The sequence below is a fragment of the Cyprinus carpio genome, chromosome A3, assembly GCF_018340385.1.
Source record: "Cyprinus carpio isolate SPL01 chromosome A3, ASM1834038v1, whole genome shotgun sequence".
In the NCBI taxonomy this organism is placed as follows: domain Eukaryota; kingdom Metazoa; phylum Chordata; class Actinopteri; order Cypriniformes; family Cyprinidae; genus Cyprinus; species Cyprinus carpio.
The window spans coordinates 3374388-3390654 of record NC_056574.1 but is presented as its reverse complement, the minus strand read 5'-3'; the positions used below and the strand labels follow the sequence as shown (position 1 = coordinate 3390654).

At 36.4% G+C, this 16267-nt stretch overlaps 1 protein-coding gene across 1 annotated transcript; it reads right to left on the bottom strand.

The window, feature by feature from the left end:
- Positions 1-7369: 7369 nt before the first annotated feature.
- LOC109079332 (ATP-sensitive inward rectifier potassium channel 12-like) lies at positions 7370-14878 on the bottom strand. The gene is made up of 2 exons (XM_042715391.1): positions 14559-14878; positions 7370-8810 (listed from the first exon to the last, which is right to left on the bottom strand). Exons 1-2 carry the CDS (start codon positions 14579-14581, stop codon positions 7370-7372), a joined length of 1464 nt encoding a protein of 487 aa, XP_042571325.1. The 5' UTR covers positions 14582-14878.
- Between the last annotated feature and the right edge of the window lie 1389 nt (positions 14879-16267).

The window sequence follows — 16267 nt, the reverse complement described above, 5'->3', positions numbered from 1 at the left end:
TTCCCAGAATGTTTTGAGAACATTATTAAAGACCAGATAACGTTATTAATGTTTGTTCATAACATTCAACAACGTTCTGAGAACTTTCCCTGTTAGATGGACGTTCACACTCAGATTAAAGCGTCTTTGACTTTCTGTCCTGTTTTCAGTCGATGAAGGTTCGTTACACTTCATCCAAGGCCTTGAGTTCTCAGTCTCATTTTGTTCTCATGCTGCTTCGTGATGAGTTCTCAGACTTATGATTGATATATTGGCAGTTTGACAGATAAAAAAATCTCATTAGTGTCTCATTTTGTTCTCATGCTGCTTCGTGATGATGTGAGTGTGTGTGTGTGTTTGTGTGTGTGTGTGCAGCAGATGTGCTCCTGCGGCTGAGGAAGACTCCGAAGGGCGATGAGGAAGAGTGTGAGGCTGTAAAGACTGACTGACTTTCCAATCATGTGTTTTTCTGAGAACATTGAATTACAGCGGTGGGGGGCGGAGATGAACGAATGAAAGGAGTCGTTGTTCCTGACGGGATGGACAGATGAAAGAGAGAGAAAGAGAGAGAGATGAAAGACAGAGAGGATGAGAAATCACTGTGACAAACACACACACACACACACATGATGTGAGAGATTCATAACACACACTCGTTCATCACTGTAAAGTGTGTTGTTTTGGATCCAGTGCACTTGTAGTGAACTTCAAATTAAAAGTAGTTTTTTAATTTTACTTTAAAGTGCTTTAAATCAATATGTTTTAATTTCATTTCATGCTTTAATGATTATTTTGATGTGTTGATTAACCTACTAAAGTACATGTAAACATCATTTAACTCTAATGTGTAATTTGATATTACATTAAAAATGTACTAAATTGCAACTTCATCATAAGACGTTTAATTACAAATATATTTAAATGACAAGTTTCAACATATATTACGGATATTATATTTTATTATATATTATATTTTTGTGTGTGACTTTGGATAAAACCATCTGAGAAATGCACAAATGTAAATAGAAAAGACATTGAAGTATTTTAGTTTATCAAGAGTTTGTCAGTACATTCAGCAGTACTTTAATCATAATTCAAAGAAAATAGGAGTAATTATGAAATTATAAATAATATACTTTAATAGAATGTACTTAAGTGTGTTTTCAGACACTTAATTACATGTAATATGAAATGAAAATACATTATAGTTTGAATTTATATTAAACTCAGTTATTTGAACTTTAAAGTGTTTTTGAGTTGCGTATGTCTTAAGTATCTTTGTATATAATCTTTATGTAATAATTGCACTTTTTTTCACAAGACTAGCTTGAGCAGATCTGTTTTGGTAGACTGTGGTGGTCTAGACCAGGACTAAACCAGCGTGTGAATGAAAGCACGACAGTCCTGCTGTGGCTTTATTTCATATCTCTAGATGAAGATGATTATTTGCAGTGAGACATGATCGCAGGACATTTTTGTCTCTTAACCGTCAACCTTTAACCCTCAAAACCACTGTTCTGAACCAGTTCTGCGTCACACACACGTCAGGCTCAAAGAAAACGCTACAAATGCTTTGTCATGATCTGTGTGTGTGTGTGTGTGTGTTTAGTTTGATTAAGCTCCAGTGACACAAAGAATCTCCTCATAACAGACAAAAACAAAGGCACTCATGATCGGCTGCTTCATTCAGTCTTTAGTTTAGTTTATGATGTTGGCGATGAAGATTCACTTCAGCATCAGATCGATGTTACTGATGCTTAACTCTGTTTAAATCTACACTAACTGCTAAAGCTGTGTTCTTCCTGAGTATCTCTGTCTTGTTTTCCAGGTCCAAATGTCTAAAGTTTCTTAAATCAAGACACGCTTACTTAAGAAGCAAAATTACTTTAAAAAGAAGTCTTGTTTTCCTGAGAAATGAATTGAAATGAAGTGAGTTTATTGTTAAAATAAGAACAATTATCTGTCAATGAGGTCAGAAAAATCTACTTAATTCAGATAATTTATTTATTTATTTTTGACCTCATTGGAAGATATTTCTTCCTGTTTTAAAATAGTTAACTAAAGCTAAAACCATTAAAACAATTGTTACTTGAAATAAAATCAAATAGCTATTCTGCAACACTTCTCATTTTAATTCGGTTTTACTTGATGTACTAACTAAAACTGAAACTGAAATAAAAATGATAAAAACTAAATGAACTAGAGGAAGAGAATCAGTCATCACTAATACTGTATAATATTCTGTTAAATTTACAGTAAAAATGGCAGCTGTGGTAAATATATAAATATGTACAAATCAGCTAAATGCCATCTTTAAAACGTTATGTGAAATAAAGGTGTCAGTGTTGCAAAATTGTCCAATAAGAATTTGATAATTTCAGCTAAGGTGAGTTAAGTTCAAATGAGTTTTATTCCTCATTTGCCAATCACTTTGGATAAAAGCATCTGCATCTGCATCTGCAACTGCAAAAAAAAAAAAAAAAAAAAAAAAAAAAAGGCCTGTTTGCTGTAGTTGCAGTGCTTTGCAGAAAGGAGGCGCTGCTGACCCACATTTAAACTCAGAAGGACTTTAATTAATGCCTTTACTTTAATCAAATAAACAGATTTATTTAGGCAAATGAAACTTATTAAGTCAAATGAGAGGAGATCTTTTCTGTATTTCCAGAGAGAGACATGAAGTGGAGACAGGAAGCAGAGTTTGTGAGGATAGATGGAGGGTGAGGGGGAACGGCTCATAATGAGCAGCGCAGGGGGCAGTAAACGCTGACAATGAGCCTCTGTTACTGACCCACACAATACAGCACTATCAGTTTCATCACGCTTCTCTCTCAGTCAGGAATGAGTCTGTCTGCCTCAGGCCTGGATCCCCAGACTTCTCTCTCTCCATCAGACGCGCTGCAGAGCTTCAGCCATGGCTTTGGATCCATGACACTGTGTTTGTGTTGTCATTTAGAGAGTATGTCAATAAACGTGTGGTTCAGAAATCTACTTTGGTCACTTCAACTTTACACTGTAAAAAAAATCCACCTACTTCAGCTTCGAAACTTAAGTTTAGTTCCCACCTTAGTTTTTTAATTATAATTAAACTGACTGCAGAATTATTATAACTACAAAAAAAAAAATAAAAAAAATATATATATAAATAAATCAAAAAATCATTTTTTTTCCATTAATTTAACTCATCAAATTAATTTTGCCAATATTCAACAGTCACACCATGTCACTTCCTGCGTCTGATATCATTAAGAAACAAATTTATAAAGTATGTTAATAAATTAAAAAAAAACAAAAAAAAAAAAAAAACATACAGACATAACATCCCACTTCCTGCGTCTGATATCATTAAGAAACAGTCTTACAAAATACAAAAACATTTTACACTAAAAAAAAATAAAAAATAAATAAAATGTTGTTGTCTTTGAACTTTTACTCTGACCCTTGAGGAAGGCAGGTTGACTAATATTACAAATTAGAGTGCTGTTGCATAACTAGACTAATATTACAAAATAGTAATCTATTTTTTTTTTTGTTTTGTTTTGTATTATATATATATTAATATTTTTGAGACTAATCAAAAACCGTTTTAAAGTCAGTTTTACTAAAAAAAAACAACAACAACAAAAAAACAAAGAAAAGTAAAAGAGATTACCTCTCGGCTTACTGCTGGTCAGACTAGTTCTTAAGACTAGTTAACAATGGCTGTGTTTTTGTAACTGGACTCAGATCATGTGTGTTCTGAATGTGTTTCTGTCTCTCTGTCTCCCTCTACTGCTGCTGTCTGAGATGATCACCCTACTAATGGACTGACATGGGTTGGTTAATTAGTGGAAGCAGGTTACTGAAAAACCTTCTACAAGTGATTCACCTGAACAAGAGGAAGACTGAGTCAAAGATATCGAGCTGTGGAGGAGTGAGAGTTCTGAGAGAGAGAGAACGGAGAAAGAAAGAAAGAAAAGTGTGGGTGTTTTTGAGAAGTCATTGGTTCGGGATCCCCAGAGAGCAAGACTAGTGATGCTTTACAAAGAACTAACTAAACCCAGACCGCTGGTTAATGAGTGTTTACGTTTTGATTTTGTACAGCCATATGTTCTTTTCTGCTCATTTTGTCCATTTAAGCAACTTTTTAATGAAAAGTCTATAAAATAGGGTCCATCCCAGCGAACAAAAATGTGTTCTAAGAACATCTGCCTAAAGTCCCTGTTCAATTAAACATCATTTCTGAATGTTTACTGAACATTCAAAACATCCCTTTTTTCAACATTTTTCCTGGTTATACGAACAACGTTCTATGTTGAAAACATAAAAATGTTACTTTTGAATCATCTGAATGTTCTGAACATTTTCAAACAAACATTTCGGAAACATTTCAGAAATAGAATATTCCATGAACAGTGTAAAAATAGGCTGTTTTTGCAACACTGTCGTTTTGAGAACATTATTGACCTGATGAGTTTGAACGAACGTTCTATTAGCGTTACGGGAAGAACGTTCATAACTTTGAGAGAACCTTCAGAACGTTTTCTGTTAGGTTTGTATCGTGTTGAAATGAATGAAGAACTGTCGCCTGGGTTTTTCGCACACGTTTTAAATTACGCGTTGCGCTTTATGGTTCAAGGACACGTGCGTAAACAAACTAAAATGGGCGTATTTATTTTATTTAAACGTTAAATGTACTAAAACTTTTTATTCTCTGTTAAACGTTTAAATGTGAAAATATTTTTTTTTCTGTTGACTTTTAAAATGTCTTAAATGTTGTATTTATCATTTGAGTATTTATTTTTATTCTTGCAGTGCGTGTGTGTGTGTGTGTGTGTGTGTGTGTGTGTGTGTGTGTGTGTGTTGAAGGCGTCGGTGAGCAGCAGAGGGCGCCGGTGTGTCGGGTTTGTGTGCTAGTGTGTAAAGTGTTGTTGTACGCCATCTGCTGGAGAGATCAGAGAACTGCAAGTGATCAGTCATGCTTTCATCAGATGTGTGAAATGTGTATCTCCAGAAGCTATGTTATGACTAAATCTGTATTATTCAGTCCTTATTTAATAACTTGTAAATTTAGTAAACCGCTATGCAGTTGTATTCAGTCATTCTTCCCCAGTGTGTTTGTGTGTTTCAGGAATCAAGGTTTAGTCAAATGATTTACTGAAGCACAAGGTAATGTAGCGTTAGTCACAGCTTGTGTATTTAATATGGGCTTAGACATCCAAACATAGTGCAGTAGAAAGATTTATTTCAGTATAACTTTAAGGTGCAACACAACAAAATAAAGTGCATTTCAGGAGTTTTGATGCTTTCAAGTAAAGTTTCTCCATCTGAACGTCATCTGGAAGATTGTCAGATGGGAAGACGTGTAAAACCAGTTTTGAAAAGTTTCCCATCATGCAGCAGCTTTATTTACAAACATCAGGTTCGCCCAGAACCGTCCCGAGATGAGCATGATGGGAGGAAAGTCTGGGGGAACCAGTGATGAACATAAAAAAATTAACATTGCTATTGATCTCTAGTTTATACATTAAAGACTGGAGTGTTTGTAACTCACTACATCAGCTTATATCACCGTATCATCTGTCCGAGTTTCACAGTACAGTTCAAGAGTGAAAGTGCCTTTTCCCACAAACACACACCATCACCAAACTGCTCGACTGCATTAAACCTCATTCCCTTTAAAACGCTGGACGAGTCCAACACAAAACCACACGACATTACAATGATGTGCAACACACTTAACATGTCAAACTAAATCTGAGAAGACCCAGAATCAGCTGCTTAAGATTGCATTAGGTGCAGTATTCTACAGAAGTCTGTTTCCAGCGCAGAATAAAAAATAAAATTATCTCACAATTCAGACTTTTTATTTTATTTTTGGAAAAGTCAGAATTGTGAGATTTAAACTCAGAATCGGCAGATTTAAAAGTCTGAATTATGAGAAACAAATTCTGAATTGTGAGATATAAACTCAGAATTATGAGGAAAAAGTGTGACTTCCCAGATTTTAAACTCAGATTTGATTGATATAAGCTCAGAATTCTGAGAAGAACATTTGGAATTCTATTAAAGTCACAACTGAATTATTCTTTTCACAATTTTGAAAAAAAAAATTCTCAGAATTGTAAGAAATAAAGTATGAATTGTGAAAAGTAGCAATTACCTTATATTTTTTTATTCCGTAGCATAAATCGGCTTCCATAGATTTTAGATGGATATTTAAAAAAAAAAAAAAAAAATTATTATGCCTTCTCTAATTCATGAAAAATGTAAAATTTTTAATGCTAGAAAGCTGTCATTGCTTCAAACATAAATTCATAAAAAATATTTGATAAATCATTGAGATTTTCACCAGGATGAAAATTCATTTCAGACAGTTTTTACATATTTAATTTTTCCATCCCTAAAAACATTAAAAAAAAAAAAATTATAATAAATAAATAACAACTTTAAATGATCTAATTAATGTTGCTTTCGCATTCAAACTCAAAACTCAAAACTCAAAAATCAAAACTCATCTTTTGAACAGAATCTGACAGGTTTTATGTCATATTTACAGTAACTATACACATGAACAGAGAGAAATGTCAGTCCATCCTGAGCTCGACTCCTTTGGTGAAGTTATTTTGTGCTTCTTAGTGTTATTTTCACTGAGGATGCGTTTAATCTCTGCTGCAAGCCTCATCAGTGACCATTTATGTGACATGACATGAGGTCTCGACTTTTAGGGTCACGTGTTCCTTGAGGCCAAACACACCCACTTCCTCCTTTGGGAAGACTGCGATGAGCAAAGTACAAAACCAATGCAGGCAATGCGATTTATTTATTTCTAAATAATAGATAGATGTATTTATCTATAAATATATATACATAATAAGTGTATTTATTTTTAATAAATGTATTTAAATAAATATAATGCATTTCATATAATTAAATACATTTATTATTTATATACACGTTTACTACTAATAAATTATATTTATGCAAATAAATTAATCAGATATATTTATAATTATATAATACATATATGTAAATACATTATTTATAAATAAGTGTACTTTTATATTAATATGTAAATAATACATTTGAGTTTTACATTTGAATAAACTGACTTGTATGAATATTTATAACACTGTATATGTATATGTTTTTTTTAGAAATGTATTCAAATATTTATAAACATATTACTACATTTATTTATATTTAAGTAAATTATTCAAGTGCATTATATTTACATAATACATTTATATAAATAAATGCATTATATTATATTTATTTTTATTTCTTTAGATTAATTGCGTTTTTTAAGTAGAATACATTCAAATAATCAACTTAAATATTTCTATAACTATCTATTTCTTGTATAAATAAATGAGTTTAAAATAAAATGCATGTACTTGTGAGAACGTCATATCTAAGAACATCTCTTATAAGTCATGGGGTCGAGTGGGATGGCAGTCTGCAGGATGTCAAACTCGATCTGATTGTCCATGTCTAATACACAGAGCATGTTATTTCCGGAGGTCATTGTGGCCGAATCCTGGAACATTTTCTGGTCCTCCTCGTACTCTCCGCAGCACAGCGCCACCTCGTTCTCGTAGCAGAAGTCGCTGGGCGAGTGCGGTGGGTGTAGCGTCTGAGCGCGGCTCCGGCTGTCTGGAGTCACGGAGCGGGACGTCCCGGATGAGCGGCGCCCAGTCAGTTCACTCAGTTCCTTAGCGCTGCAGGCGGGTGTCGAGGGAACCTCGTAGGTCTTGTGGAAGTGCGCATAATCGACCTGGTAGCGGTCGTGGTCCTCGAAGATAACCGGCTCGAAGCGGTGACCCCACAGGATCTCGCGGGACAGGTACGAGCTACGCGTTTGCGTAGTCATTGCTGTCGCCTCCACCATTCCCTCCAGGATCACTACGATCTCGAAATCATCAGACTCGAGATCCGCACGGCTCATTCCCCAAAGCGGCGAGTCCTCGTCGATTTCATGCACAATTACTAGTGGCGACACCAGGAAGAGGCGGTCTGTCCCGTCGTCGTAGCCCACATTCAAATCCATCTGTTCCAGCGGGATGAACTCGCCCTCCGCAGTCACGTAGGGGCGGATGAGCTGTGCACGGACATGGGCTTCAACAATCTGGCTCCGCCGAAGGTTCCCGACACGCCACATTAAACACAGCTTTCCATCTCGCAGTGCAATCACTGCGTTATATGAAAACATCAAGGTTTGGTTTCGCTTCTTCGGACGTGCCATTTTGGCCATAATGGTGCCAATCATGAAAGAGTCAATGATGCACCCAATGATGGATTGCACCACCACCGTTACGATCGCTATGGGACACTCTTCGGTCACGCAGCGCCAGCCATAACCAATCGTGGTTTGGGTCTCGATTGAGAACAGGAATGCGCCGACGAAACCCTCGACGTGCAGCAAACATGGTTTCCACGGCTTTCCGTTGCTTCCGTGATCTTGACTGAAGTCCCCGTGCGCTAAAGACACGCTGTAGAAGATCAGGCCAAACACGAGCCAGGACAGCAGGAAGGTGGAGCAGAAGATCATCAGCAGGTACCGCCAGCGGATGTCCACGCACGTGGTGAAGATGTCCGCCAGGTACCGCCATGGCTTGTCGTCCATGTTGGCGAAGACCACGTTGCACTGGCCGTTCTTCTTTACGAAGCGGGATCTTAGCTGGCCGCGGCCTGATGTGGAGATCTTCCCGTTGTAGCCAGTCCTCATCAGTGCTGATGCCATGCTTGGGCCCGCCTCTGCTCCAGGGGAGTGAAGCCGTCCGGAGCCGTGGCCGTTGTGGAGGCCGAGGGTGGAGATCTTCAGTCCCTCCTCATCGGGAGACACGATGCTGTACCTGAGAGACAAGAGAAGAGTTTGTGGTCAGAAAACATGTCTTCAGTTTTCATTTTAATTTTAGTTTTCTGTAATTTATTTTTAATTTTACTATTTCAGTTTTAAATTTAATATTGTGAAATAGCTTTTATGTATGTATTTTCAGTTTTCTTTTTAATTTCAGTTAAATTGAGTATTTTCATGTGCTTTTATCTTTTTTTAATATTACTATTTAGAATAATGTATCAGAATTACAGTTTTATTTTCATTTATAAAAACTAATATATAGTGATTAATATTTTGAATCTTTTATTTCTAGATTTTTCAGTTTTCATTTTCACATGCTTTTGTTTTTATGTTTATTTACTTTTAATTATTACTATTTGAGTATATGTAATATTTTTATTTTATTCAGGTATACATATATATTATTTTCGTTATTTAGATATATATCAATTCACTTTTAATTGTTTTTAGTAGTTTTACAGTCATGGTCAAAAGTTCTGGCAGTGACATAAATTTTGTGTTTTGCAAAGTTTTGCTGCTTCAGTACTTGTAGATTATATATATATATATATATATATATATATATAATATATATATATATATATATATATATATATATTTCCACATGTTTCTATTGTATACTGAAAAACAATGATTTAAGTTTTAAAGGCTTTTATTTGCAAAAAATATATAATGAGTCAATATTTAGAGTGTTGACCCTTGTTCTTCATAACCTCTGCAGTTTGCTCTGGCATGCTGGGTATTAGCTTGTGGGCCAAATCCTGACTGATGGTGATTCATTCTTGCCTTATTAGTTCTCAGAGTTGATCACAATTTGTTGGCTTCTGCTTGTCCACTCGCCTTTTGAGGACTGGGATTGAGATCCGGGGAGTTGCCTGGCCACGGATCCAAAACCACTCCCTCGGTTGAAAACCCCCCTCACACATGGATGATCTCAGGATGCTTCACTGATGACACATCACAGGACTCATGGTAGCGTTCACCTTTTCTTCTCTGAACAATCGATTTTCCAGATGTCCAAACAGTCAGAAGGGAGCTTCATCAGAGAAAATAACTTTGTACCAGTCTTCTGCTGTCCAATCCTTGTACTTGCTGCAGAAGTGGCTTCTTTGCAGCTCTTCTTGACACCAGGCCGTCGTCCTAAAGTCTTGGCCTCACTGTGTGTGCAGATGCTCTCACACCAACCTGCTGCCATTCCTGAGCAAGCTCTGTACTTCTGGAGACACGATTCTGCAGCTGACTCCTCAGGAGGAGACGGTCCTGTTCTGCAGCTGACTCCTCAGGAGGAGACGTTCCTGTTCTATAGCTGACTCCTCGGGAGGAGACGGTCCTGTTCTTAAGCTGACTCCTCGGGAGGAGACGGTCCTGTTCTGTAGCTGACTCCTCAGGAGTAGACGGTCCTGTTCTGCAGCTGACTCCTCAGGAGGAGACGGTCCTGTTCTGTAGCTGACTCCTTGGGAGGAGACGGTCCTGTTCTGCAGCTGACTCCTCGGGAGGAGACGGTCCTGTTCTGCAGCTGACTCCTCGGGAGGAGACGGTCCTGTTCTGTAGCTGACTCCTCGGGAGGAGATGCTCCTGTTCTGTAGCTGGTTCCTCAGGAGGAGACGTTCTTGTTCTTGCCGACTCCTCAGGAAGAGACGGTCCTGTTCTGTAGCTGAGGAGACGCTCCTGTTCTGTAGCTGATTCCTCAGGAGGGGACATTCCTGTTCTGTAGCTGACTCCTCAGGAGGAGACGGTCCTGTTCTGTAGCTGACTCCTCTGGAGGAGACAGTCCTGGGGCCTCATTTATAAAACTCTCCGTTTCTGTAGCTGACTCCTCAGGAGGAGACGGTCCTCTTCTGTAGCTGAGGAGACGCTCCTGTTCTGTAGCTGACTCCTCAGGAGGAGACGGTCCTGTTCTGTAGCTGAGGAGACGGTCCTGTGCTGTAGCTGACTCCTCAGGAGGAGACGGTCCTGTTCTGTAGCTGACTCCTCAGGAGGAGACGGTCCTGCTCTGTAGCTGACTCCTCAGGAGGAGGCAGTCCTGTTCTGTAGCTGACTCCTCAGGAGGAGACGGTCCTCTTCTGTAGCTGACTCCTCAGGAGCAGACGGTCCTGTTCCGTAGCTGACTCCTCAGGAGGAAGCGGCCCTGTGCCGTAGCTGACTCCTCTGGAGGAGGCGGTCCTGTTCCGTAGCCGAGTCCTGAGGAGGAGACGGTCCTGTTCCGTAGCTTACTCCTGGTCCTGGTGCTTACTGGACATTCTGAGACATCCTGAAGACTTCTTCACTGCAGTCGAACCTTTCTCCTTGAAGTTCTTGATGATCCGGTAAATGTTTCTTTCAGTTACAATATTTTTTTGTAGCAATTTCCTTGCATGTGAAAAGTGATGATGGCTGCACGTGTTTCTTTGGAGGTAACCATTGCTAACAAGAACTCAATGTTTGGAAGTACTCCTTCACTCCTTTTATAGCAGCCAGCCTGCTCTAACAATCTAATTAGTATGATGAAAAAAAAACAGTGAAATTAGTTTTTTTGGAAAAGTTCATTTTTTGGCCAATGAAGCTTTTAGCAATTATTTAAAATTCATCTGATCACTCTACACAATAATCTAGAAACAATGTGAATGAACACCACCACAGCTTAAGCAGCGAACTTTGCATAAAACAAAATTTATGTCACTGCCAAAACTTTTGGCCATGAGTGTAGATAACATGAATAACCTTGATTGACGTAATTATTCTAATTGATCTGAATAATGACAATATTGTTTTCTGTACACAGCTGTGGTTGCCAGAATAATTTTGTAAAAAATACAGAAAAACTGTAAACACATCTACGGCCAAAAACTGTAGATTTTACAGTATAAAACTGTAATTTACAAACAAGACAATTTGAATGTAAACCAGTAAATTCAACAATGCACACTGCTATTAAAATCTGTTTTGTAACTTTAACATACTAACAACCACCATAATAATGCAGGTGGTAAAAGAGAAAGCCTCATGAAGAATCAGAGCTCATCACAAGTAGCTTTGCCACAAGCAGAAGTATATACTAATATCCAGAAGGTGCACAGAGTCATGCAAACACAAAACACCATCATGGTAACACACATGATACTTAAATAATGCAATAAACTTTCATTAAACAACAGATGTAAAATAAAGGCAAAATGTACATAACTGATAACAAAAAAACTTTTAAAAACATGATTATTTAAACAGAATACTTTCAAATGTGGGGGTGTCACGCAGGGAATTCTGGGAATATCAGTTTACAGTTTTGACTGTAAATTATACATTGATTTGTTCTTTTTTTTTCTTCTAAAAATAATTAACAGCATTTTACTGTAAAATTACATGAAATGTCTGGTTAGATCTTTTACAGTTTTTACCCTTTATATAGTACGGTAACTTGCTGTTGACCTATTAACAGATTCTTTTTTACATGAATTTGAATGTATTTCATAATTGATTAATTTTGCTACACTGTTATTTGCCTTTTCATTTCATTTCTGTTAAGCTGCTTTGAAAGTATCTGTATTGTATAAAGCACAGTATGAATAACTAAAGGTGTGAAATTGGGTTTTTGGAGCTGCTGGAGGACAGGTGAAGCGCTGTAATCTGATTGGAGTGTTTGTTCTCTCAGTGACCGGTCTAAAGGACACACACTCGCTCCAGATAAACCATGAGTCACTAATGCGTCTCTCTGCAGAAACCCTCCTGATGAACCTCCTAAACCTTTACTGAAGGTGCTGTCAGTGGGATCACGACTGTCTGTTTCTCCATCGTTTCCCTGTCACACTCTTCAGAGTTTTGTGTGTGAAGGTACGAGGGCCTCAGGTGTGCACTACCTGCCCCTCATCTGGGATTATGAGGGAAGTCCAGTCATTTAGCCCTATCAGGATTGCGGTCAGTGAAGGTTTAGGGATTATAACCTGAGCTCTACCTCTCTCTCTCACACACACACTAATATACAAATAAATAAACAGTCTGCCAGTGTTACTGGCTCTCAACCTGCTGATGTTTGGTGGAGCACATGAGGGAGAGTAAATGTGTCTGAGCCAGTGAAACGTCACATGAAACTGTATTTTCAAGCATCTATTGCAGTTTCTAGCGTACTGAAAAAAAGAAGTGTACAAATCTGGTTGTTGAATAAAATTGATAAATCTTTGGCATGAAGTTTATTATTTTAAGCTTTTTCTTAACCTCATTTAAGGCAAGATTTACATGTGAATAAAACTGAGGAAAAAAAATATGTATTACAAGTTAAATATCCAAATGGGGCATTATCTAGTTAAAGGTGTGCAAATTTGCATATATTTCTATAACATAAATCTGAACATTGGATAAAAACCAGGTTCAAAACTCTTGATTTTGTTGACATATTAAACAAAATGGTAAAGGTTTTACAGAAGGGATTGGGGTTTTTCTTTTTTATCACTAAATAAAAATTGATTTTCAGAAAATACTGTTAACAGCCAGAAAATTTTTGCCATTTTTTTTTAGGAATAAACTCTTATATAAATGAATGTGAATTATATATGAACAACCCCCTCAGTAAAATCCTTAAGAATATAGATAGGAATAAAACTGTAAGGTTTGGTGTATGTAAGTGCTGCTGAAGTGGAGAAAACAAAACTCACAGCCTATAAAGAATGTTATATAAATCAGTGTTTTAGGAATAAAATGTTATATAAATCAGTGTGAATGATATATAAACAAATACTTCAGTAGAATCCTTCAGATAATAGAGAGGAAGAAATTTGTAAAATTTGGTGTATGTTAGTGCTGCTGAAATGGAGAAAAAACTTTTAAAGATATGTATCGAGATTGAGATCTACAGACCCAAATAGATAAAGTACAATAAATAAACACCTAAATGTGTATTTTGGATGTTTTCTTCCCACTAATCTGAAACAAGACATGATATGGAAGCAAAATAGCCCATAGTCTTGCCTCAAAGAGCAAGATACTGTCCACCCTCATCCTCTTTAATTGGTCTAAGATGGTCTTGTTTTAGAGAAGCAGCAGCATAAAACACACATCATTTTGACTCTGAGAGTTCAGATTGATTCACAAACAAGCTGAGAAAATTACCACAAACTTTGTTAGTTCTGCATTTGGCAGCATTTTACCATTTATTCTACAGATTTTAGGACTTAAATGGATATTTAACACAAAAAGGATGATTCTGTCATCACGTACTCTCCCTTATGTCATTCCAAACCTGTATGACTTTCTTTCTGAACTTTGGGAACCAAACAACATAGGAACCCCATTGACTCTGCATGAACAAAAAATTCTCCAAATATCATTATCTGTGTTTCAAAGTAGTTAAAAGGTTTGAACGGCTTGAGTAAATGATGACAGAATGATACTGTTTCTGTGAACTATGACTTTAATAAGATTATTTCATTACTTCTCAGGTGTGTGGTGTTTACTGTGATGGTAGAACCGAAGACTTCAGTAAACAAACATGGCCATCAGATGATGATGGGTAAACCTCTTTATGCTTTATTATTTGATTTGTTACTTGCTTATAGCTTTTGAGTCCAAGACAGTTGTCCTTGGAAAAATGAAATTATTTAAACAGAACAAAGTTTACAACTCTCAAAAAAGAGACACAAATTACATCACATATACTGACTCATCCAAATGAGTTTTATAATGTTAGAAATAATCAAAACTGAGTAAATTAAGCATATTTTTGTGCATTATTTTGACCCATAAACATGAATGCTCCCACACGTTCTCCTCTTACCTGCTGGCTCTGTTGGCTCCCATGCTGTATTTGATCTTCAGCTTGTGTGCGCTGCTTCTCCAGTGACACGACAGAACAGTGTTCTCCGTTTACCCGGAAAGATTGGGGATTGGCATCCTAACACACCTGGATCTACTGTACGTCACACACTGCAAACACAGAGATGCGTCAGTCAAGATGCTATGCTGAAAGTTCAGGCTGAAGTGATGTGCACAGAAACTATATTTGTGTTCTGGTTTGGATGCTGTGATCTGGGTCAAAGCAGCTGTTAAAATAGCCCTCACACGCATACACACTCAGATGTAGGCTAACAGCCACCACTGATTTGCATGCTCTCTAAATGTTCAGCTCTATATTTAGACTTATATTTTTAGATTTAAATCTACATATAACATTTATGTTTACATATACAGTGGCTCCAAAGTATTTAAATATTTAATCTGAACGTCTGTACATTCAAATGACAGAATATGTGGAAAAAAATATTTTTAACTAAAAGTATATTAAAATATTGTTATTTTTTAAAAATCAGAAATATTTTTAAATTATTTGAATAAAATACTTATTTTTAATTGGGTAAATCTGTGCAGTGGTTGATAATTTCTAATCTGGATGGCAAAACAACTTAATATATGTGACCCTGGAGCACAAAACCAGTCATAAGGGTCCATCATTTTTTGAAATTGAGATTTATACATCATATGAAAGCTGATTAAATAAGCTTTCAATTGATGTATGGTTTGTTAGGAAAGCAAAAAAATCTAAATATTGAGAAAATTGCCTTTAAAGTTGTCCAAATAAAGTTCTTATCAATGCATATTACTAATCAAAAATTAAGTTTTGATATATTTACAGCAGGAAATTTTACAAATATTTTTATGGAACATGATCTTTACTTAATATCCTAATGATTGTTGGCATAAAAGAAAAATCGATAATTTTGACCCGTACAATGTTTTTTTTGGCTATTGCTACAAATATGTTTTTGTTTGACATTTTAAAAGAGTTTCTGTAAGGTTGGGTTAAAGTTTTTGGGTTAAAGAGTAGAGCTAGTGTGACAATCTTAATTATTGGTCAAATTTACACGCTAAATAAGTTACATTTGGCAAATTGTGCTACATTAAGTGTTGATCTGAACTGAAATATATAAGATTAATTGGTTCCAAGTCCAACAGTTCATTTATGACCGAATTATGTTGAACCAATTTAGAGAAACTTTATTTTGAGTAATCAACTTAAAAAAAAATATTCGTGCTAAAAGAATAGGCACAAATGGTTAAACATAATTTCATTAGAAGCTATCATAACTCAAAAAGATGTTAGGCTCTTCCCATTTTTAGAGTGTATCTGTATATTTTGTAGGTTGTGTGTTTATTTGTGTATTTCATATTGTGTTTACTGTCGCTTCATGACACTGTAAATGAGAGTAAAGTGATCTGATTATGTCTAAAGGGCCGTTTTCTGTTTCTTATGATCATGGTCTCATTACAGATATCAATCACACACACACACACACACACACACACCTCCTCTAAGCTACTGTTTGAAAAGATTAGTATGTCTTGTTATGAATTGTCAATTTAAATGACATTAAATAGTTTGAGGGGAGAGTGGGATTGTGGGAGATGCAGACGTCAACAGGACAGATGCATGTGACTCAATAACTGCTCTTTACAATGAAAATGGACTTTATCTTTGTGTGTGTGTGT

Excerpts from the sequence above, each read along its gene's own strand:
- LOC109079332 (XM_042715391.1), bottom strand. The coding sequence starts at position 14,581 with ATGGGAGCCAACAGAGCCAGCAG. Across the intron at positions 8,811-14,558 it reads GGAGCCAACAGAGCCAGCAG|GTACAGCATCGTGTCTCCCG; the intron begins GTAAGAGGAGAA and ends CTTGTCTCTCAG.